General features: G+C 37.2%; 1 protein-coding gene and 1 long non-coding RNA gene across 3 annotated transcripts in view; one reads left to right on the top strand and one right to left on the bottom strand.

Moving 5' to 3' along the window:
* The window catches only part of LOC109274424 (uncharacterized), a 192532-nt gene extending 176753 nt beyond the window's left edge, over positions 1-15779 (bottom strand). The window contains exons 1-3 of the long non-coding RNA XR_002083599.2: positions 15631-15779; positions 15369-15447; positions 10475-10701 (exon numbers count right to left, since the gene is read on the bottom strand). This is a non-coding gene — a long non-coding RNA (uncharacterized LOC109274424). The remainder of the gene's footprint in view (positions 1-10474; positions 10702-15368; positions 15448-15630) is intronic.
* WDR75 (WD repeat domain 75) overlaps positions 15363-25408 on the top strand; it is a 30855-nt gene continuing 20809 nt past the window's right edge. The window contains exons 1-5 of one of the 2 annotated variants that reach the window (XM_019461941.2): positions 15363-15470; positions 21294-21423; positions 21643-21805; positions 24206-24271; positions 25150-25240. In XM_019461941.2, the coding sequence (XP_019317486.2) occupies positions 21794-21805; positions 24206-24271; positions 25150-25240 (169 nt within the window). In that variant the 5' untranslated portion in view covers positions 15363-15470; positions 21294-21423; positions 21643-21793. Of the gene's footprint in view, positions 15471-15784; positions 15914-21293; positions 21424-21642; positions 21806-24205; positions 24272-25149; positions 25241-25408 lie in introns of those variants that run through there. The other variant, XM_019461940.2, reaches the window with a different exon arrangement.

Here is a 25408-nt window from a genome sequence, read left to right as displayed (position 1 = left end):
ATCCCTTATCAAAATACCAACCACATATTTCACAGTACTACAACAAACAATACTAAAATTTGTATGGAACCACAAAAGACCCAAATAGCCAAAGCAATCTTGAGAAAGAAGAATAAAACTGTATCACAATCCCAGATTTCAAAATATACTATAAAGCTGGAGTAATCAAAGCAGTATGGTACTGGCACAAAAATAAACATATAGACAAATGAAACAGAACAGAGACCCCAGAAATAAATCCACACTTATATAGTCAATTTGACAAATGAGGCAAGAATATACAACGAAGAAAAGACAGTCTCTTCAATAAATGGTGCTGGGAAAACTGGACAGATATATGCAAAAGAATGAAAGTGGACCATTTTCTAATACCATACAAAAAATAAACTCAAAATGGATTAAAGACCTAAATGTGAGAAAAATCCTGGAAGAGAATGCAGGCAGTAATTTCTTTGACACTGGCTGTAGCAACATTTTTCTAAATATATCTTCTAGGTCAAGGAAAACAAAAGCAAAAATTAACTATTGGGACTACACCAAAACAGAAAGGTTTTGCACAGCAAATGAAACCATCAACAAAACAAAAAGGCAACCTACTGAATTGCAGAAGATATATTCAAATCTTGAATACTTAGGAATACTTAGGAAGCAACCTAAGTATTCATCAATAGATAAATGGATAAAGAAGATGTGGTGTGTATGAACGTATATATATGTATATATGTATGTGTATATATATGTATGTATACACATATACATGTGTGTATGTATATATATATATGAATATTACCCAGCCATAAAAAAGTATGAGATCTTGCCATTTGCAATGACAAGAATGGAACTAGAGTGTATTATGCTAAGCGAAATAAGTCAATCAAATACCATATGATTTCACTCATGTGGAATTTAGGCAACAAAACAGATGGACATATGAGAAGGGGGAAAAAAAGAGAGAGAGAAGCAGACCATAACAGACTCTTAACGACAGAAAACAAACAGGGTTGGTGGAAGGAGGCTGGGGGGAGGAGGGTGGGTTAAATGGGTGATGGGCATTAAGGAGGGTACTTGTTATGATGAACACTGGGTATCATGTGTAGGTGATGAATCACTACATTCTACTCTTGGACCCAATATTATACTCTATGTTGACTAACTAGAATTTAAATAAAAATTTGGAAGCAAAAAGAGAGAGAGAAGAGAGAGAGAGGGCAAACCAAGAAACAGACTCTTAGCTATAGAGAACAAACTGATGGTTACCAGAAGGAAGGTGGGTCGGGGATTGGGTTAAATAAGTGATGGTGATTATGGAATGCACTTTGATGAGCACCGAGTGATGTGTGGAAGTATTAAAACACTATATTGTATACCTGAAACTAATATTACACTGTATACCAACTAACTGGAATTTAAATCAAAACTTAAAAATAGGGACACCTGGGTGGCTCAATTGGTTAAGCATCCAGCTTCCACTCAGGTCATGATTTCATGGTTCGTGAGTTTGAGCCCCACATCAAGGTCTCTGCTGTCAGCACAGACCCTGCTTCAGATCCTCTGTCCCCACCTCTGTCTGCCCCTTCCCCCCAAAAAATAAACATTTAAAAAAAGCTTAAAAATTAAAATTAAAAATGTAAAAGAATACTAAGTTTGGCAATAGGTATTCTATTTCTTGTCATGTTTTGAAAGTACTAATATACTTCACTTAAATATAAAAACAACTCGTCTCTAACCTTATAGTAGACCCATAGACCAAATTAAGATATTCTTCTCTGATATCTCTTCTACACACAAATGACCTCACTATAACTTGCAGCTTCAGAATCCAAATCCTTGTGGCCTTCAGTTTCAACTTTTGTATCCCAAATTCCTATGTGGGAGAATCTGATTGGCTCCTTAGTTCAGATACCCTCTCCAATTGTCTGTGTCTTAAAGGGATATCTCTGAGGCAGTAGTTTCCAAAGAAGGTCACTTATAAGATGATGCCTGGGGGTATGAGATTTAAAAATTATAACTTCAATTTACCTTTATTATTTATCTCAACCTCATCTCATCTGGCAAGAAGCTTCCCTGCTTAAAAGCCAAATGTCCCACAAGAGACAATATTTCTTGCACCAAACCCATACACATTACTTCAGAGTTCACAGGAGGGACATGCTCAATTACAAGACTGAACACACTCAGAGGAGCAGAAAGCATCCTCATCAGGTATGTATGGTTCATTTATGGTTCCTCCTTAACCAGATGCAATTTATTAATCAGGGGTCATTTTACCATAAGTAATATTGCCTGTAATATAATTGATATCCTATCTTTATATGGTTTCCAGTAGGACAGAGATAGAAAGTTAACTAAAGGTCACATTACCACAGTAGAAGGAGTCAAGGTTTTATTAATCCTTTGCCCACACTCTTCACAATGGGTCCTTTAATGTACTTAACTGGGATTGACAAATTTGATCTGAAGCTCCCCTCAAACAAGGAAACCACAGGCCAGAGAGTGTTAGTGGAATTAGGCACCCTCCTCTCTCCTGCACCATACCCACCTCCTAAATCTCCTGTCCAAAAATGCTCAGGGAACATATTGATTGCCCAGATATATCTCAATGTGCATGGGACTCTTAAGACCCATAGGAAAGAAATTTATCCCTATCTACATACAAATTGATTGAGATATAGATACTCATCTGATGGAATGACTAAAAAGAAGGGGTATAGAACAAAAAAAGGCCACATTATAAGGAGATTCAATTGCACCCCTGAGAAAAAAGATCCCCAGGACTAATAAATATTTTAGGACCTGAGAGTCAGGAGATCATTGGTTTCCAGTACTGTTTCAAACTGTTCTTAACTGCATGCCTATTCATCCTCCAAAAGTGCTTGTGTAGTAAAATGAAAGGATACATTGCCGCAGGTTCATATATGCTCTCAGGGATGACTGAAAGCATAGGAGAAGACTGTTCCCTACTGGTTGGAGACACAGGCAAACATCAATAGAGCAGCTATATTGCTGGCAGAGGGTCCAGTCATAAGAATCCCAACACCTGTATATACCTTGACAAAAAGTAACCTCACCAAGAACACACAAACTAGTGAGACCAAAACATTCCATAAAGGGAAGGAAAACCTGGAAAAGAGGACACTTCCTTTGTGTGAATATATACTCTTGAGGACTGTATTTTACAGAGATGACTATTATGTCTCCTGTCTTTTCTACAATAGGATGGTACCGCTTCTTCCTTTGAAAAGTCAGTCAACTTCCCCTTTAGTTGAAACTAGGCAGCCTTGGGACTGCTTTCAAGTCTCCAACTCTAATAATGGATTCAATCTATTTCTCCTTGAAGTTCTAACAGTTTTTGCCTCACATATTTTGATGCTCTGGTGTTAGGCACATACACATTAAAGACTGCTGTCTTCAGGGAGAATTGACCCATTTATCATTATGTAACGCCCCTTTCTTGCTTGTAATTTTCCTTGCTCTGAAGTCTGCTTTGTCTGAAATTAATACAGTTCCTCCAGCTTTCTTCAAAAAGGTGTTAGCATAGCATATCTTTCTTTACTTTTAATCTGTGTCTTTACATTTAAAATAAATCTCTTATAGAAAACATATAGTTGGGTCTTCTTTTTTTAATCCACTCTGATATTCTGTTTTTAATTGGTGTATTTAGACCATTGATGTTTAAAGTGATTATTGTTATAGTTGAATTAATAGCTACCATAAATTTTTCAGTTTTCTATGTTTCCCTTGTTCTGTTTCTTTTTCTTCCATTTTCTGCCTTCTCATTTCAATTAAACATTTTAACTGTCTTAGCATATCAATTCTATATATGTGTATGTATATACATATATATATTACTATTTTAGTGGCTGTCCTTGAGTTTGCAATATACATTTACGACTAATACATGTCCACCTTCAAATAACACAATACCAGTTCACAGGTAGTGCAAATACTTTAAAACAGAATACCCCTAATACCTCCTGCCTTTTCCACCCTCATGACATTGTTTTCATTTATTTCATTTATTCATATGCTATAATCATCCAATAATTGTTGCTATTACTATGTTGAACTGTTGTCTGTTAATAAGAAAAATGAAAGATTTTCTATTTCCTTAATTTATTCCTCCTCTAACACTCCTTTTCTTTATTTAGAGCTGAGTCTGACTATCTCATTGTCCTACTTTCTAAAGAACTTCTTTTAACATTTCTTGCAGGACAGGTCTATTGGAGATAAATTTCCTCAGTTTTTGTCTGAGAAAGTCTTTCTTCTTCACTTTTGAAAGATAATTTTACTGAATAGGAACTTTAAGCTAGTGATTTTTGCTTTCAACATTTTATATATTCCACTCCACTCTCTTCTTGCTTTCATCATTTCTCAAGAGAAGTCCAATGTAATTCTTATCCTTGTTTCTATAGTTAATGTGGTGTGCGTTTTTTTCCCCTTTGGCTTCTTTCAATATCTTCTCTCTGTCCTTAATTTTCCACAGTTTGAATATGATATGTTTAGGCATAAATTTTTGGTACTTATCCAGTCTGGTATCCTTCCAGCTCCCTGGATCTCTTATTTGGTGTCTATCATTAATTCTGAAAACTTCTCAATCATTATTACTCCAAATAGTTCTTCTTTTTCTATGTCTCTTTCTTCTCCTTCTGGTATTACCATTATACACACAGTTATACCTTTTGTAACTGCATCACAGTTCTTAGATATTCTATTCTATCTTTGCATTATTTTTTCTCTTTACATTTCATCATTGGAAATTTCTCCTGACATTTCTTCAAGCTCACGGATTCTTTCTTCAGCAGTGTCCAATCTATTAATGATCATATCAGACATTCTTCACTTCTATTACAGTATTTTTTTTATTGCTAGAATTTCCTTCTGATTCTTTCTCAGAGTTTCTAGCTCTCTGTTTACACTACATATGTGTCCTTGCATGTTATCCACTTTTTCCATTACAGCCCTTAGCATATAGTTGTTTTAATTTCCAGTCTGATAATTCCAACATCTCTGCCATCTCTGTGCCTGTTTTTAATGCTTCTACCATTCCTTCAAACTAGTTTTTGTCTTTTAATATGCCTCATAATTTTGTTGAAAGACATGATGCACTGGGTAAAAGAAACTGAGGTAAATAGGCTTAAAAAGGTTTTGTGTTTATCTAGCTAGGAGTTTGGCTGTAGTTATTGTTTATAGTAGCTTTAGTTAAGCCATATTTATGGCTTTGGTAGCTTTAGCTTTTATTTAGCTTTAAGTGTCAGAGGCTAACATATCCTATGGTATTCTTATTTTTGTCTCCCTTCCTGTATTTGGGTTTCCCTTTGTCTTCAGACTTCCCTAGAGATTTATCCTTATACAGGATCTGAGTCATGCAGTTACTTCAGTTATATACCCATTTTATTATACAGCAGAGCTATTGATGTGGTGGTAAAGTGTGAGGGAGGGGAAGTTTCTACAGTGATATGATCAGATCCCAGTCTTTTAGTGTATCTATTCCCCTACATTGTAACCTTCAGGAGTGCTTCTCAGATTTTTCCATCTTAAGTGAGACAAGAAGGCTAGAGAGAATAGAGTTGAGTATTTTCCTTCCCCCTGGTCAGTGGGAATCCAGTAAAATCCCAATCAGTTAGGCTCTGGTAAGATAGCTATCAAGGGCAGGACTTGTCAAGAAGGAGAGAATGCTCTGGGCCTATTTTAAAAAAGTGTCCTGGACACATGAGGGACTTTTCATCTCCCATCTTCACTGTAAGAATCTGTTAGAGTTCCTGAAGGCAAAACACATGAAAGTGTGAGGTATTTCTAAGACTACGATCCCATGTGTTTTTTTTTTTTAACTCTTAAACTTGTCCACACTGGTCCTCCAATAATTTGTCAATTACAGTTCAAAATTTTTTTTTTCTAGTACTGGCTCCAGCAGTGATTACTGCTCTTGGGCATCTGTTCTAATATGTCATGATTCTCTCTATCTACCTATATTCAGTTTTGAGAGCAGGGGCAGTACTTTTTCCTGTAACCTCAATTCTTTGAAGGATCTCAGAAGAGTTGCTGATTTTTGGTTTGTTCAGCTTTTTCTTACTGTGAGGATGAGAGTAATGACTTCTAAGCTCCTTACATGCTGAATTATGACTACTTTGACACAGCAGTGGGGATCCTTAGGACTTCTTATACTAGGTCATAAAAAGTCATGAAGCTATTGATGATTTCCTTGAGATTCTCTCTGCAGGATGTCAGCCAACATGTAAAAATTTCAACTACCCTGACACTGCACATTGGAGAGGCCAGGTTATCTAGGTTGATAACCCCAGCTAAGTTTGCAGCTGACAGCCAGCATCAACTTGCCAACTATGAGTAAGTCATTTTGGATGTCCAGTCAAATCAACCCTTCAAAAGACTGCAGCCCAGCAATGTAAGATTACAGCTGCATAACAGACACCAAGTGAAAAGTGCCTAGTCAAGCCTTTCCTGAATTCGCCACCCACCAAAACTGTGAGCAAAATTAAACCGTTTGTTTTATGCCACTATGTTTTGGGGCAATTTGTTACATAGTAGTAATATGAGAACAGACTTTTGAAATACTATTATACATGTGACAATTTAAGTTTAGTGTGTCATACTCTTTTACCATGGAATTGATGAAGAGCAAATTAACTAAATGACTTCAATTTTTATGGAGTTTGTTCAAAGAAACTCTAAGTTTGGTCTAAAACTACTTACAACAACCCAATCCCTAATTGATCCCTGGGTCTCTGAATGAATGTATACCAACATGAAATAAACCACAGAAAATATATAGCCCCTCTAAAAAGCAGTCTGCTAAATGCCCACCTCAGATGTAGCAATGGAGAACAATGAACAAGGTAGATCTTACCATACGCAGAACCGGAGACTATAAGAATTAGTTCGAACCTCACTCAGGTCAAGAAATTTGAATCAAGTATAAACCAAGCATATAGGAATAAGGGAGAAGTTTACAAGTATGGGGGCTTTCTGAGAAACGCAGTGCCTAGGATGTGTGTGTCAGATAAACCTCAAGGTTACTTAAGAGTTCTTAATAAAACAAAACAAAAAAATTGTTATAGCTATACCTTTTGAAAGACTTGACTGATGATAGAAATTTGTCACTGAATAAGAAATGTCCCTAAAGGGTCTGTTGACTGAAATATCAAGAGTTTGTAGGTATTCAGTCATGTGACCAGAAATAACAAGTAAGACCCAGCCTAGAGAGACAATGACAATTACATTATGACTTGTTCCTGAAAGTGAATTAAGATGTCATCAATTATAAGATTCCATTGACTGTAAGACATATCTCAATCAGAGATCTGAAAATGTTTCTTAAACTTCATAAAATATTTCAATGGTTTTAGATACGGAGTTACTACCCATAATCTAATTTAAGCAACTGGTTTCTCTCACAGTCTCAAAGGGAGGGGTTGGAGAAAGACCTGTAGTACTATCCTTGTCGTTTGGCCCAATATAACTCTGATAAATATTAATTTTCTGCCTTTCTGCTGTCTTCTCTCATTAACCACTTAGAGTAATGAATCCAGCTTTTCCATGTCTTTCCCTCTCAGCATTCAGTTGACCTAAATTTTATCTGCGTTAATCTTTTTCTTACAGAACCTTGCTTAAGGCTGCAAAATACAGGCAATACTCTCCTACCGCTTGACTTAGTATTATTGCCTTGGTAAATACATAGTCTGATTCTCAAGTAAGAGTTTAACCAAATTTAAAAATGCTCTGAAGTTTATTGTCCACTGTGAAATATCTATTGATCATTGTAGCATTAGTTTTATAAAACTATTATTATTGGATAAAAGCTCCTCTACTAGAGAAACTCTAACTGCACCATTTTACCCCTGATTATAAACGCTTGACTCTTACTTTCTTTTTTTCAGTAAGTTCTTTGAAGTAATAACTTTATTTCTAATACCCTCCAAAGATGACCAATGACTTTGTTTTGTTTGTATTATTATGAACTCATGACTTCAACCATAACATGTTTCAATCCATTGCAATTATTATTTTTGATACTCAAATTGTCCCAACTCAGTGAGACCCTCTTCAAGTTGTTCCTGAGTCCATTTAACTCAACCTCAGTAGTCTTTGATAGCTCTCTTGCTTTCTGGTATGATAAGAAATCTTGTACATCTCTGTCAGCCATTTCTTCAAGGACCTTTGTTTCCTTTTAGTAGAAAATGGAAGTTATAAGCCACACCCAGGCTTAGTAACAAAATGCATTTTTTAAAGTTTATTTATTTTTGAGAGAGAGGGGAAGGGAGGGGCAAAGACAGAATCCCAAGCAGGCTCTGCTCTGTCAGCACAGAGCCCAATGCAGGGCTTGACCTCATGAATCCATGAGATCATGTCCTGAGACAAAATCAGGTGCCCACCCCAACAAAATATGTTTTTAAAAACAAAATAAGTTGTAAGCCCATAATGATGCTTCCAATTCAAATTTAGATCTTCAGATGTTTCTAATAGACACTCAAGGTAAATAACCAGTAAGCAAGGTCTAGACTGTCTCCAAACACGACAGTACTTTTGTCTTTTAGCATTAGGATCAACTGGGAAGCTTCTATAACCCTAATGCCCAAAAAGAAAGATCTCAAATCAATAACCTAACTTTACACCTTAAGGAACTAAAAAAAAAAAAAAAAAAAAAGAAAGAAAGAAAAGAAAAGAAAAGAAAGCTAAATTCAAAGACAGTTGGGAAAAGTAATAAAAGTTATAATAAAGATAAAATAGAATAGAGAGAAAAATCAATGAAACCAAAATTAGGTTCTTTAGAAAGATCAACAAAATGTTTCATTGACAAATGTTTAGGCAGACTAAAAAAAGAGAGAGAGAGAGAGAGAGATGATGCAAATAACTAAGATCAGAAATAAAAGTGGGGACATTACCACCAGTCTTACAGAAATAAAAAAAAATTAGAATGGTATGAAGAATTATAAGCAAATAAACTAGGTAACCTAGATGAAATGAGGAAATTCCTGCAAAGTTATGAATTACCAAAACTAACAGAAAAATAAATAGAATATCTCAATAGACCTATAACAAGTAGAGACTGAATCAGCAATCACAAACTTCCCAACAAAGAAAAGTCCAGGGTCAAATTATTTTACTGGTGAATTCTACCAAATATTTAAAAAAATTAAAACAAACCCTTCATAGCTGCCCAGAAAAAAAATAGAAGATAAGGAAACAATTCCTAACTCATTCTATTAAGCCAACATTACTCTAATTCCAGAGCCAAAAACACCACAGAAAAGAAAACTATAGGCCAATATTCCTCATTAATGTAGTCATAAACACTCAGCAAACTAGAAATAGAAGGGAATTTCCTCAATAAGATAAAAGGAATTTATGAAAAACCCACAGCTAACATGATGCTCAATAGTGAAAGACTGAAAACCTTCCCCCTCAGATCAGGAATAAGACAAGGATGCCCACTTTCACCACTGCTATTCAGCATTGTATTAGAAGTTCTAGTCAGATCAATCAGGTGAGAAAAAGAAACAAAAAACATGCAAACTAGAAAAGATGACATGATATAATAAATTTTAAAAAATCCTAAAGAATACACAACAAAAAACTATTAGATCTATAAATGAATTCAGCAAAGTTGCAGGATACAATATCAACACACAAAAATCCATTTTATTTCTATACACTAGCAATTAAGGGGGAATAAGAAGTGACTTAAAGGTAAAAAGTTTCCTTTTGGAGTGACAAAAACATTCTTGATACAGTGACAGTTCTGTAACATTGTGAATATACTAAATGTCACTAATAAAAACTTTATACTATGTGTACTTCACCACACTTAAAAAAAAAAAAAAAAAAACCAACTCTGATGTCCAGGTGACACTGCAGACCAATTTCATCAGAATCTATGGAGGTTTCATTATTTTCTAAAGCACTCCAGGTACTTCTTATGTATAGCTTATATATAGTAATGAGAATTTAGTAAGAGATTAGTATAAATAGCTAGACTATCCCTTGGGGATATAACAGGCATAAAGTATTAACGCCAGGTACTTAAGTATAGAGTTTTGTGTAAGTTCATTTTTATGGGGATAGGGCTTCAGAGTCTACTGAAGAGCTTATTTTGCATAGCTGTCATTAAAATGTGCAATTATTTTAGCTTTATGAAGTTTTTCCCTATTGCTTTGTCTCTTGAATTGAGATCTGAGAGTTAAATTAGAATCTTCAAATTTTGAGATGTCATTTTGATAATCTGAGAAAAAAAATTATCAGTATAACAACAAAAGTTGTCTTTTACAGTGAAACTCCCCAGTTGAATTATATCTTAATTCTGAAAAAAATAGAATATTATCTATGTTTCTAGTCTTCATAGACACCCCCATTCTCCCTTCCTTCCTCCTAAACCGAGAGTCAGCATCACTCTTCTGAAAAGGACCAAACAGTAAATACTTTAGGTTTTTCATGACATACAATTTCTGTCACAACTACTCACCTTTGAAACTGTAGTGCAAGAGCAGCCATAGACAATATATTAACAAGGAGGCACGCCTGTGTTCCCAAAACTTTATTTTCAAGAGAGATGACAAGCCACATTTGGCCTACAGGCCACAGTTGGTTGAATGCCATCCTAAATGGTTATTCCATATCTTCTCTCTCCTCAAACCTCCAACAACTCCTTCCCAATCCTTATCTCAATTGATTGTCTTATTTGCTGTTTCACTGAAAAAATAGAAAGCAAACAAAAGAAAAATTTCAAATTCTCCCATAAATACATCTTCCCATCTACCTTCATCTTTATTTCTTTTCGTTTCTATGGTTGAAGTGTCAGTGCTCCTGGCAAAGGCCAATCCCTCTACTTAAACACTAGATTCCATCCTTTCTCACCTATTTAAGAAGTGTTCCTGCAATTATTTGCTTACTTTCTTTGATTGTCAGTTTTTCTCTTTCTCCTATGTCTTTTCTATCAGCCTACTATCTGCTATATCTTTACCTTAGAAACAGAAAGAAAAAAAAAGTGTCTCTTGACCTCACTTTCCCTCTAGCTATTATCATGTTTCTTCCTTTCTCTGTACACCAAAACTCCTAGAAGTCCTACTATCTTCAATTTCACTTCTCTATTCTCTCCTGAACCCACTCAAATCAGATTTTCATTCCCAGCACTCCCATCAAGACTACTCTTATCAACACCCCCAGTGATTTCCATATTGCTAAGTGCAACAGTCAATTCTTTGTCTTCTAGCTATTTAACCTATCAGTCACAGTTGACAAAAAGATCAGTTCTACCTCTTTCTTCATTTGGCTTTCATGGCATCATACCTTCCTGGTTTTGTTCGTAAACTAGCCAATCTTTTTCATTTCCTCTTCATCTTCCTGATCCCTAAATATTAAAGTACCTCAGAGACTCAGTCCTTGGACCTCTTCCATTTTCTACCTACACACACTCCACTGGTGACCTCAGCCATCCTCATTGCCCCTCCATATAACCTATATCCAAATGACTCCCAAATTTATATCTCTGCACTAAATTCCAACGGGATATTCAGCTGCCTACTCAACATCTCCATTTCAATGTCTTATAAAAAACTCATACCTAGTTCCACACCCCCCACGCCCCACACCCCCGCAAAAAAAAAAAAAAAAAAAAAAATCTGTTCTCTTACAGTCTTTCCTTCACAGAACATGATCTCAATATTCAAAATTCTCAGTTCTAACCTCTGGAGTCATCTGTTCTCCCATAGTCTTACATACAACATTTCATCCATCAGAAAACACTATTTGTTTTACCTTCAAAATATACCCAGAACGCAAACATTTCTCACCACTCTTACTGCCCGAGTCTAAGCCACCATTATCTCTCAACTGCACTATTTCAAGACACTCCTAGTAGGGCTTCAAGCTTCAAACCTTTTTTCCATACTGTGGGAGATGCAGGAGAGAAGCATCAAAGGAAAAGACTTCAAATGGGAAGGGCTGGAGAAGGTGCAAGGCCTTAGGACATGTTTACATAGCACTGCATCTGGCTTACAAGGAACACCTAGAGCCATTAACAGTGTCCAAGGCCAGATCCTCCTTCACACCTGACCCTTCCTAGTGTTATAGAAACCAATTAACTCAAAATTCAACCTTGAAAAGCTAAACCATTAGATTGATCAACACACTTGCTTAGCTGACTTTATGCATGTAGTCTTTAGCAATTATCCTAATAAAAAGAAGCTTCATTCTAGAGTCGGGCCGGCCTCATTCCGACTCGAGTATGAGGACCTTCACTTAACTGCACTTTGTTTGCAGACTCATCTTGTGCGACTCCGGCCATACTCCCTGCAACATCTCACCAGTCTCTATGTACAAGAATCAGAGTAATTCTATTAAGAAGTTAACCTAGAGAATTTCAGCTCCTGTCAAACTGGAATTAGGGTACTCTACTCTATCTCTCCCACTAACTACAGCTAAAAATTCTAAACAAAATACAAATAAACTAACAGCTGCCTCTGCAAGGTAAACACAAGTGGTAGGGTAGGAAGATGAGGACTCCAAGGAAGACCTAGTAGCAAGTGACAAGAAATGAAGCAGCTCTCTCTTTCTCCTACCCCCATTTGGGAGTAATGTCCCCTATGAGATGGAGCTCTTATAATTCTCCTGGATCCACCCCAGATGAGATCCAATAATAAAGGTACAGTTACTCAGCAGCAATGACAATGGTGGAGAGAGGGAGATGGCCATATGGCCCCACATATCCTTTGCCCTTACCACATAGCCTCATTACAAGGCCTTACTGTGGAAAAGTATGCAATAACTTTTCCATAGGAAAAGGAGGAAAAAGCCTGCGCTTTCTAATCAGAACACCAAGAAGGAAAATCAAGGAAGCCCAAAAATATAGAATATCACAGAAGCAAGAGTTGGAGAGAGGTAACTTTTAAATCATTAATACTGGGCTCACTTCTGAGCTATGCATGCATGAGACTACGCAGAATTAACATGGCCAAGGCTTGAAGGATTTTAATAGGATCCAGGATCTCTTAACATTACGTCTGAGATAAAATATGAAATTATTCAACACACAAAACCAAAACCAGAAAAATCTCAATAACTCTTAAAGGAAAGGCAATTAACAGGCACCAACACCAAGATGACCCAAATGTTGAAATTATTAGAAAAGACTTTAATTCAGTAACTATAACAATACTCCAAAAAGTAGGCAAAATGCTCTTAAAAGAAATGGAAAGATAGAAATTTTCATGGAAAAAATAGAGGCTGTAAAAAAGAATCAAATGTAAATTAATTCAGAATGGATCACAGACCTAAATATTAACTATAAAACATAAAATTCCTTGTATAAAATATAAGAGAAAATCATCATGAGTGTGGAATAGGTAAGAAGGTCTTAGGTCCAACAATAAAAGTATGATCCAGAAAAGAAAAAAAACTGATAAACTGCACTTCATGCAAATTTAAAACTTTAGTACCACGAGAGACACTATTAACAGAATGAAAAGACAAGCCGTAGTTCAGAAGAAAATATTCACAATTCACATATTTGACAAGGAAAGTGTATCCAAAATAAATAATCTCAAAACTCAACAGTAAGAAAACAACCACCCAATAAAGCAATGAGTAAAAGATAAAACCCCACATTACAATCTAAATTTCAAATAATGGATTACCTAGCCCTGGCTACCTTTCAATTGTTGCTAATTGCCTAACACCAAATAAAATTGCCTAACACCATTTCATCAGTCCTTTTCCCTCATGAGTTCTTAAGAAAACATACTATCTTATAACTCTCTCCTTATGTACCCCCCCCAACTTGAGACTACAAAGCAAAGTTAAATGTCTCCCCTTTTTTGGCTGCCATTAGTTATTCCCCCTAGCTTCCCCAATAACACATAACTCAGTTCCACAAAATATTCCTTCAAAATAAAAATGTAGCTATCCCTCAATCCTACAATACTTATTCTAGGAATCTCTCCTATAGCAATGCTGTCACAAATTCATGTTCTCTATAGCACTATTTGCCACTTTACAAAATGGAAATGACTAAATATCCACCTTTGGGAAAATGCCTTAATCAATGATGGCACGTTTACTCTGTGGAATACTATGCAGTCACTAAAAAGGAGATAAAATCTGTATGCAGTGAAAAACCTAGAGAGAGGGAAAAAAGAATTATGTAGTGCCTTGTACTGAAGAATAATGTGAAAGTATATGGATACCTAGAAAAATATCAAGAAGCATACACACCAAACTTTTAGCAGTGGAGAGATATCCATGGGTGGGAGAGATCCTAATCATATTTCTGTACTGAATTATTTTACAGCAAATCTGTATTAACAATGAATTTTTAAAGTATTTTTTAACCTGCATAACTTTAACAAACATACTCATCAGGTTAAACCTAAACCTCCTCAGAGAAAACCATTTTCTCTCATATTATATAAGTCTTATTTTCTTTAGCACACAATCTGTCATTAATTTGTAAAACAATTTTATTGTCCCTCCCGTGGAAGGTTAACAGGACAGGGGTCCCATCTGTTTTGCACCGTACCTCACAATAATTATTGTCTCCAGAAAACTGATAAATTGTAACCTAGCAAGAGGTAACACGTACAGGGCAGACCTGTTCCTGCTAAAATTAAGCTGTCAGGGGGCACCTGGGTGGCTCAGTCGGTCGAATGACTTTGGCTCAGGTCATGATCTCTGGGTTTGAGCCCCATGCCTCGCTCTGCGCTGACAGTGCAGAGCCTGGAACCTGCTTCAAATTCTGTCTCTCTCTCTCTCTCTCTCTGTCCCTCCCCCGCTTACAATCTCTCTCTCTCAAAAATAAAATAAGACATTTTTGAAAAAAGACATTTAAAAAAATAAATAAAATTAAGCTGTCAGTGGCTCTTCACTTAGTAGTGGTACAGTGCCGGCAAGGGGATTGATAAATGTGTACTTAATGAGTGAATAAAGGTAAGTGTACCCCTAATAGACCTGGACCACGAAGAGGATGTACACAGCGTTATAAAAAGGAATGGTGATAGAGGCCTACCCATGCTCCGAGTTCGGGGGCTCCTAACCCTACAGGCAAGGTGGACTAATGGAAAAGCTAAAAGCAAAGCAACAGGCACAAAAGAAAAAAGAAAAAAAAAAAAAATAGCCAAACTGGGAGCAGCGGCGTCGGAACTTGGGCCGAAGTGGGAGGGAATGTCAGATCGGTGCGAGCAGCTCCACCGAACAGAAAAAAGGATGCACCAGAATTCCGGAGCAGGAGCCAAGGTGTCCAAAGGAAAAGGCAAGGCCTTCGGAGTTGCGGAGATTTTGTAGAGACCTATGCTACGCTCGGCGGAAAAGGAGAAAATGACGGCTAATGAAAGGGACAAACATCTATGCAAATAGTAGAAAGCTACCTTTCCACCCAAGAACTAAGCTGAGCGGTGAAACCAGGTGGCACGAATATGTTGGCGTCATCTCGCAGCGCCCGAATCACTACCGAGAAAGGAAAGGCCTTGGTGAGTGGAAAGAGAGGCCGTCTGGAGGTCACGTGATACACAATAGGCCACCCTTCCCTTCTGGCGAACGAAGTTGTAGATAGAATCAAATTAACAGGCCAGAGAGAAATTTATTTGTACTAAGAGTTCAAAGATTTCTAATACAAATTCATTGTCTCACCTTTCCTACCTGTGTTGTAATTTAAAGTTGCCCCCAAAAAAGATGGCGGCACAGGCGCTGGGTTCTACCATAGAGACTGAGGCCTAGAGAAGCCCGTGCACGCCTTTTGTGGGCTGAGACTCGTGCCCTAGCGCCCGGCCTCCGTCAAGGAAGTTCGGGGCTTGCGGGCGGTCGTGAGTTCCTGCGTCTGCGCGAAGATGGTGGAGGAGGAGAGTGTCCGCGTGGTTCGTTGCGGCGGCAGCGAGTTGAACTTTAGGAGAGCTGTGTTCTCTGCGGATTCTAAGTATGGGGCCACCGCGCACTGTCAGCCGGGCTGAGGGACGTGAGTCCCCGGGAAGGGGGAGGAAAGAACTGTCAGGCCAGTCCGGACTCGCCAACCGGCGGTTCTAGGCTCTGGGAAGGGGGCGCGTGCGGGAGTCCCCAGGCCCCGCGTAAGGGAACGGTTGCCTCAGTGCTGTTTAGAGGAGTGAGAAACCACTTAGTCCCGTGGCACTGCAGGCTGAGGCTTCTTTACAGAACAGTTTACCTGCAGGTGGTTGAGGGACCGGGGGCGGGCCCACGTGCCTGGAATCAGCTCTGCCGTGGGGCGGCGAGAAAGTCTGGGCAAAGGTCTGTACATCACTGCCCTTGCAGTACTGCGAGGAGTGTTTTTTCGGAAAGAGTCGTGACTTTGAATTACTGAAAGATCAAAGATTTCCATTTTCTCCACACTCTTCTTTCCCCTAAAGATGTATTTTGGCAACCTTATTGCAACTATGCGTGATACTGATGTTGGAGTCTGTGCGGAATGATTACGTATGGAAGCCCTGGTCTCTATTCTCGGGAGTTCAGTATAGCTGGAAACCAAACTACTCCCTGGGTTCAAAACCCGGTTCTTACATTGTGTGACCTTTGCAAGTTCTTTATCTTTGCCTCAGTAGTCTCATCCTAAAACAGGAATAGTATTTTGTAATCCAATTCCTAGGGTTGTTGAGAGGGTTAAGTGTTTTTAATACATATAAATCAGGTAAAACAAGCCTGGTACTTAATGGCTCAGTGTGTGTCAGCTGTCATTGCTCTATTGTCAGTATAATTTACAAATGACATCTCGTAGAAAGAGGTTTTCAAATCATTTAAGGACCGAGTGACCCTTAATTAACCCTTTCTGTCTTAGAAGAGTAACGGTAATATCTTATGAAAGTTTGTATCCCCCACAGTGTCTTGCTTATGGGTGTATGATAGTTGTTGAATGCATGCATGACTGAAGGAGTTTTCATAAATAGCAGTAGAGGCAAGAAAAAAAAAGAAGAATCCTTGGTCTTTACATGAAAGAGAGCTTTGTTGATATTCATCTTATAAATCAGGAAGAAACTGAGATTTCAAGGTGTCAAAGTTCTGCTTACAGCTAGGAATCCAGTTTCTTTTTCCAGTGTAGTGCTTCTACAACTTAGGATGAGATGCAGTGTGTTTCATTTACCAAGTCCTACAATTCGTTTTAAAGTATTTGTCAGCTACGTATTATTTATAACAAGCTGACATGACAAAAATTAAGATAATTTTAATATTGATCCTATTTTCAAGATTTTACAGTCTAGTGAGGAAAAACATAATTAGTAACAGATGTTGCATACTATGGTTCCTTGGGAGTTACTAAAGAGAGAGTACTTCAGACTGGTGAGGATGGACAGGTTGCTGAGGAAATGACATTTAGGCTAGGCCTAAATAGGTGAATGGTATTTTGACTAGAGGATATGGATGGAAGGCATTCCAGATAGTGGGCACAGTATAAGCAAGAGTAGAAACCTAAATATATTGAACAGACTGTGGTACAGTTAGCTCATATGACTACTATATGAAGAGAGCTAGTGAGGTTGAAAAAGGAATGTGAAGCCCGTTCTTGGTTGTTTGGTCCAAAGAGACTATTTTTTTTATTCCCTAGATGGAGGGCGGTGGAAGGTAACATGATTGTGTTTCTTCAAGAATGTTAATCCGAAGACTATGCATAAAACTAAGTAATAAGTGGTGGAGAGTGGCAAAATCAGAGGTAGGTTGACTTAGCATACTTGAGGTACACAGTTGGCATAGAGGAGGGAGTTACATAGTGAAAGTTTCCCTTCAGTAGTGGGACCTTGCAAGACTAACAGGAGTTTGTTCCACCACTGATATTGGGGGAAGGCATCCAGGTGAAGTGCGCAGCTTGAAGTTGCTGGGGTAGGGTGGGAGGGGTAGGTAGTGTGATGTGTGTAAAGTCAGTATAGTTTGTAGCATAAAGTATAGGGAAGTGGTGGGAGAAGAATCTGGAAGAGTACAGACCATGGCTTAAAAGGCTAATGCAGGCATTCAGACAAGAAATTACTTTGGCCTAAACCAAGATAATGAAGATGAAGAGAATAGACAATTTTGGAGTGAATCAGCACTTAGGATTAACGAGATAGCGAGTTCACTTTGGGACCTGTTGAGTTTAAAGTACCTATGAAATGACCAGGTGGACCTAATAAGTAGGTAGAAAATCAGTACTGAAGTTTGGGGAATTTGGTGAAGATTTAGATGTGGAGTGTTTGGGTTTTGTTTGTGTCTATATAAAAAGTAGTAATTAAAATCAGCTCTCTAGCAAATGAACAGGGTCATAATGAACTCATCAAGGCTTTGGATATTATCTAAAAGGTACTACAGGTGTTGGCTATACAAAATTTTGGCTATACAAAAATTTATACAAAAAGGAATAAGGTAATTTTGTATTTTGCTTCAAGGAGGTCATCAAGAAAGCTGAGATAGTAAATAAGACTAGAATCGTGGAGTTTTATCTGTTTCCTCTTGTTCATTGGGTCCTCTTGGAACTAAGACAAAAACTCTGTTCTGCCTACTTGAGGGGGTTGTTACAAGAGGCAAGTTGTGAGGTGGGTATACATGAGAATAGCTTGTATTCCTGTATCAGTTATTACTGACTCCCAGTCCAGCACTGTTTATATTACATCCTTTTAGCTCCCACAGTTACATGGTGCTAAGCATTAGGTTGCTAAGGTATAGAAAATTTAAAAAGTAGGTCATTCTTGTCTTTTAGATTCCTAAATTCCCACAAAGCTAGTGTCCAACTCTAAATACTCTTTTGCAGACCATTCTGTATACTGCTGTAATAATTTTCCTTAAGTGTTACTATCATAACTCTCACCCTTATTCCTAGTCTTGCTCAGAACCCTATTAATCTTTTGTTGCCTTCCTTATCTACAGCTCTTTTCTCTGGCATTCATGACTTTCCCTGATCTAGCTTGACTCTCCTTACCCAATTATTTCCTGACATAACCCATCATATACACTTTGCTTGTTAGGTCATTTCCTATGTCTTGTAGGTACTGTGTTAATTATTTCCCAGCTTATGTTTATGTTGGTATTCTCTTTCGTTCCCAGCTCTATGCATCCTTTGGAGCCTCATTTAAATTCTGGTTCCTGTTGGAAAGCATCCCTAACTTCTCCATTTCAGTAAAGTTGATTGAATCGTGGTAGGCATTGTGGTCTATGCTTTACATGCATTTCTGTCTGCAGGGTTTTAGGTATTCTGATTTTATGAAAGCATTTGAGTGTGCTAACCATACTGTGTGTGCTAAGGGTGCATTTGCATGTGTTGTTTCCTTTAGTCCTCATAATAACCCTGTGAGAAACCATTACCTGCCTTTTACAGCAGAGAACAGTGACGTTTTAGAGAATTAAATTCTCCCAGCATTCAGCCCATATGTGGTAAAGCTGGCATTCAAACCCATTTGTTTGACTTCTTAAAACTGTGTCCTTTTTCTACCTACTATATTTCTATTATTATTTATAGTAAGTAAACACACCTTTCCTCCCCTCAAAGAGCTTACAGTCTAGTAGGGGAAGGCTTCAATATGCTGTGTGGTCAGTGCTCTTATAGAGCTAAGCCTACCATTTTGTATAAGCACATTAAGAGTGGTGCTGCTCTAGAATGAGAAAATGCAGGAAGGCTTCACGTGTGCTGAATCTGTCTTAAGGAAGTAGTCAGAAAGAAAGAGTATTCTGTGTAGACAGCGATGTATACAAAAGCAGGGAGAGAGTGTTTCTTTTGGGGGCTTGCTTTCAAATTTAAAGCCATTCTCTGTGGAGGAGCAAGGAGAGAGGACATTCCTTTTCTCTGGGAAGCATATCAGAATCAGGGAGTTTTCCTGGCACATAGTACCCTTCACCCACCACCATCTCAGGGAATGCCTAGCCAACCTTTTGGTATAATGGGGTGTCTGTGGGGAGTGGGAGGGTAGTGGAGTTGTAAACCACTTGACTAGAGGACAGTTTTAAAATGACAAAGTAGCTCCACTTAGATCAGGTCAAATCACCAAAGGCCTTAGGAGTTTAGATCATATCCCAAAGGCAGTGGGAAAACATTGACAAACTGTAATTTAATTTTATCTTTAGAGAAGTAATGTCAAATTTGCAAAGTTAATCTGGTGTGAGTGGGAAAGAGGAATTGAAGGGCCACACCTGGAGACTGTAAGAAGCCCTTAGGTCCAGGCTGGAGATGTTAAGACTCTGAATTAAGGTACTCATGGGAATGAAGAGGAGGATCCAGCCAGAAGGGTAACCATATGTCTCAGATGTTTTGTTGCTTGAACTTGCTTAATCTTTTAGACAGTGAAACAAGTCATTTCATGATTGCCTCCTGGCACTTAGAATAATGCATCCTGATTTCAGAGAGGTGAACATGTGAAAAAGCAGGTGTCTTAGAATTGATAAAATAGGGTAGTAGTGATCCTGGTCAGCATTAGAAGATTTACTCTTTTGTTATCTTGTAATTTTTTTTATTGGTTCATTTTATCCAGATAGTTTACAAAATCTCTGAGAATTGAGTGGGTTCTGTTCAACAAACTGGATTGGACATTGGGAATCAAAGATAAATTTAAGGCATTTGCCCGATGGGAGCTTATGGCCTAATAAGGAAGGGGGATATATTTGTAAACAAGTAATGGCAGCACAGTGTGAAAAGTAGTAGGATCAAGTCATGTACAGGTTGCTTTGGGAACACAGAGAAGAGATCTGGCCTGGGGATTCTGTGGTTTGTACCTTCTGTACTGCATGGAAAAACACCCTATTAGACATGTATAATGTTCTACGTAATAGGCACAGAACATTTTTTATTTTGTAGAGACTAGAAGGTTTGTACTACTATACTACGAGCTCTGTTCTGTGGTTATATCCTCTGTGGTTATATCCGTAATGAAAATTGCCAAATATTGCCCCCACTTAACTCCTTTTAGTAATTTAGTAGCCTCTCCTATTTTGAAGAAAGCCACAAATCCAGAAAGACAAAAACAAAACCAACATTTCGGCAACAAGTGAAAGAACTGTCACAAAGTCTTTGTACTTTGCTATAAAAGAGGCCTTGCCAACTAGAGAGAGATTTGACTTAGCGTTTGTAAGGTGGTGTCCCCAGTGAACAATGGAGAGCAGGGGGGACATGGGAAGATGCTGTTAGAGTAATGGTACGTGGTAAGTGAACATAGCACACAATTTTTAGTATGTAGTTCTTGAAACTGTTGGTTTTATTTTTTTTTATTTTTTTTTTGAAACTGTTGGTTTTAAAAGAAACCTCTGTTGCAAGTGAAAAAGATTTTTCATGAACTATAAAACAAAGATTATGCTGTATACAGAATACATGAAATTTATTTTTTTCTTATTTCCAGGTATATCTTCTGTGTCTCTGGTGACTTTGTTAAAGTTCATAGCACAGCTACAGAAGAATGTGTACACATATTGCAAGGGCACAGAAATCTGGTGACTGGAATCCAGCTCAACCCCAACAATCATCTACAGGTGTCAAATGATTTATAATTAAATGTAATATTGGCTTTGTTGTTACCAGAAAATTATGATTTGATTTTAGCTGGGAAACTTACCAAGTTACAATTAGAAAAATACATGCATCCCTTGCTTTTCAAAAGTTCGTATCGTGCCACTTCGTTTTTATAAAAAAAAAAAAACAAACCAAAAAAAGATGAAAATCACAAATAGCATTCCGTGTTTATTTTGCAGCAGGGTGATGTAGAGGCAGCACGCACCCCTGGCAGTGAGAGTGGCCCCACCAGGCTCCTTCCCCAGGAACTGCTCAGCATCAAGCTACCATAGCTTTAAGCTATGATCATCTGTGCTTTATCTCAATATATGTTGTACATCCATTAGCAAGATGAATCCCAAAGTATCAGAAAAGCCTAAGAGAGGTTATTCTTTGGATGTGGGAATGCTCAAAATTGTTTGTATAAATTAATGGTAATTGCTTCTTTGTTTTACACCATTTCCACCTTTCTATGAAAGGTTTCATAGAATTACTCTACTTTCAGGTAGCAGCAGAAACCTATATGTTGATTTTTTTTGATTCAGGGTACTTTTTAACATTTTTAGTTATTAAAATAGGGTCACAGCCTAGATCTACATTGCCCATGCTGTATTCTGTAAAACCATTTATTCCAGAGAATGCTAATAGATGTTGCTTGAAAGAAAACATTCTTGGCTGTGTGAGTTACTGAAATTGAAGGTTAGGCACAGTTAGATGAATTTCTTGGTTGTAGATCTTCTCAAATACTTTTATATGCATTACAAATATCCAAAAAGGGTGCATACTGTTTGGTGTTTCTCAAGCTTAAATGTCCTTAACCCCTTGGTTTCTGGAACCCATTTTTCAAAATGCTGGCCAAGAGGTATTGATGTTTTAGATCTTTTCCTTTACATATGAGGCTCTTTAGTGTTGGTGCAGATGTTATCTTAAGGCCAGTGCTGGACAAGAAGGATTAGTCAGTGGATGGACCAGTTAATTTCAGGGCAAACTTGGGAATCTAATTTAGTCCAGACCTTCCCACTCACCCCACAAAGCAGCTCAGAATTCAGAAATAATGTCATTTTAATTCTGTTCTTAAATTTCAGCAACCACTAAAGACATCTCAAAAATGGTTGACTCGTGCTCTAGTTTGTTTTGTTTTTTTAATTATTTATTTTAGAGAGAGAGAGAGAGAAAGAGCATGAATGGGGAAGGGGCAGTGAGAGGGAGAGGGAGAGAGAGAATCCCAAGCAGGGTCCACACTGTCAGTGTAGAGCTCGATGCAGGGCTCAATCTCTCAAATGATGAGATCATGACCTGAGCTGAAATCAAGAGTTGGATGCTTAACTGACTGAGCTACCCAGGCACCCCTCTCTTGCTCTAGTTTTTTATCAAGTTCCATTTTTCTAGATTACTTACTGCCAACATGGAAGTTATTGCTTGATACAAGAATGGGTTTATTTGTATCGCCATTCACTGTGTTGTTATCACAAAGAAGTCGGGCCTAACGTAACAGGGATCTTTTCTTTCAAAAATTAAATGAGCTACTACATGAAAGTCAAAGTTAAGTAGCTTTTCTGCAGAGTGCAAGCACAGTTTACTTTCCTTGCTGTCCTCTGAGGGTTTAACAGAACAGTTCATTGTTATGTGTAGCACTTGGATGTTTTTCTTAGCAGCAGTATCCTTTCATTAAAACTGGAATTTGTGAAGTCGGTATGACTACGTTTTGTAGCCAAACAAAAACCATGTATCATTGCATAAAAGATCTATTCACGTGACTGAAAGTTAATAAAGTTAGAGAATGCTTTTATTGAAAGGTTTGGTTGAGGTGATGAGGAGTGCAGATTCTCTGCACTTCAGAGTCATAGGATTTGTGTGTTAACCATTGTGTTTTGACAGTGATTGTATGGTTGGTTGTTATGTTTTACTAATCCTTTTTCATGATCCTTTCTTTATATGTAGTAATTGTGATGTATATTTTCTACATGACATAATTCTTTTACTTGAATAGATGATACCATTTTCTGTTCTCTGATTCCATGTCCTCATTGGCAGAAATCTTAAAATTGCCGCTTTCAGAAAACTTAAAATTCTTTATAAATGTTCTAAGTGATGTATTTTCACCGTAATGGCAACAAGTAATCCAGTGTAGCCTTAGTAAAATTAAGTCCTCTGGGACAAAGCTAAAAATACATGCTATTAAGGCCTTCTGGTGCTACCAAAGTGTGGTGCACAAACCAGTGCCACAAATGGTTGGTTACCATTCTGCAATGAGATAAGTGTGGGAATTGAATGACCCAGAACTGTAGAGCACTGTGACATTGCCACAGCATTCGAGTGCATGATAACTTAATTGTAGTTTACAAAAGTATTGGTCTTTAGTGTGTTGGATTTTTTTTTTTTTTTTTTTTTTTTATAAGAGGACATTCTCAGATCATTTGAGAAGCAGTCCTTTAATGTATGTAAGATGAAAGTGGTTTTGCTAATAAGAGAGGACTGGGCTCTAGACAAGCTCTTAAGTATTTTCATAGCTCAAGAACTTACCATCTTCTTGAAGATAGAGGATTGACTTTTTCCCCCTCATTTTAATTAAAACTTGAAATTACTTCACAGAGCTCTGATTAGATTTTCTATTTTAAAAAATAATAGGAGTAAGTGACTCTACCTCTTTAAAGCTAAGGATTTAATGAACAGAAAATGCCATCTGTATTGCTTAATTATTTGTTTAATATCTTAATGAAGTTGTATTTTGTAATAAATTCTGTACTATTTTTACCCTTTTAGTTGTATTCTTGTTCCTTTGATGGCACAGTTAAACTGTGGGACTATGTAGATGGCATTTTAATAAAGGTACGTGGATTGATCTTCCATTTTTATCTTTTGAAAAGGAATGGCAACATAATGTAATGACAGACACATTGTTTTTTTTTAGAAGGCCTAATAGCCTTTTAAACAAGTTGTAAAAGTCACACCATAAAAGAAATTGGACTGTTTGAAAATTTTAAACTTTCAATGAAAAGATGAGTAATAAAATTGGAAGAAAATATTTACAAGAGATATTATCCCTAAAATACAGAAAATTCCCAAAATCAATAAGGAAAAACTAATAACTCAGTGGGAAAAAAATTGGCATAGGGTAAGAATATGTAACTCCCAGGAAAAAAAATAACAAATAGCCAGTAAATGTGAAGAGGTGTTTAATCTCATAAATAAAAAATGACACAGCATTTTTCCCTATCAGTTCCAAATTGGAGACTGCAAAAAAAAAAAAAAAAAAACAAAACACTAGTAATAGGTAAAGTGCAGAGAAACAGATACTTTTGTACATAATCAGAGTACAACTGATAATGAAAAAATAACTTTATTCCAGCATCTCACTTGTTAGGAATTTCTTGTTGAAATAACGACATGTATGTGTAGTTATTACAGCATTGTTTACAGAAGAAAGAAATTGAATATGATCTTGAGGTCAGTTAAAATTTTATATTCATTCATTAGAATACCATAGTACCATTTAAAAGACACATGTGGATCTATATGTATTAATTGAAAATGTATTCAACAAATACATATTGAGTATATTCTATACACCACATACTCTTCTGACGTTGGGATACAGCAGTGAGCAAAATGGGTTAAAAAAAAAAAAATCCCTGCCCTTTATGGAACGTAAGTTTGGGGGGTGGGGAGGACAGGTGATAAATAATATGGTGCTTTTTATCTTTCAGACTTTCGTAGTAGGGCTTAAACTTCATGCCCTCTTTACTCTACCCAGTGCTGAGGATTCTGTCTTTGTTATAATAAATAAAGAAAAACCAGGTATAGTATAATTAACTTATTTTGTTTTATATAGCATGGGTTTACTGTTTCCATAGTTTCTCAAAAGTTAACATCTTGGTTTTAGTCTGAAGTTAACAGTTTTTGGAGCTGGCATTTCAGTTCCTTCTGTTGTTATTGGATTTATTTTGGGGAAGCCTCATACCAGTT

This window comes from Panthera pardus, unplaced genomic scaffold, assembly GCF_024362965.1.
Source record: "Panthera pardus isolate Hobbes unplaced genomic scaffold, ASM2436296v1 HiC_scaffold_10, whole genome shotgun sequence".
In the NCBI taxonomy this organism is placed as follows: Eukaryota; Metazoa; Chordata; class Mammalia; order Carnivora; family Felidae; genus Panthera; species Panthera pardus.
This window is presented reverse-complemented; position numbering and strand designations above follow the sequence as displayed.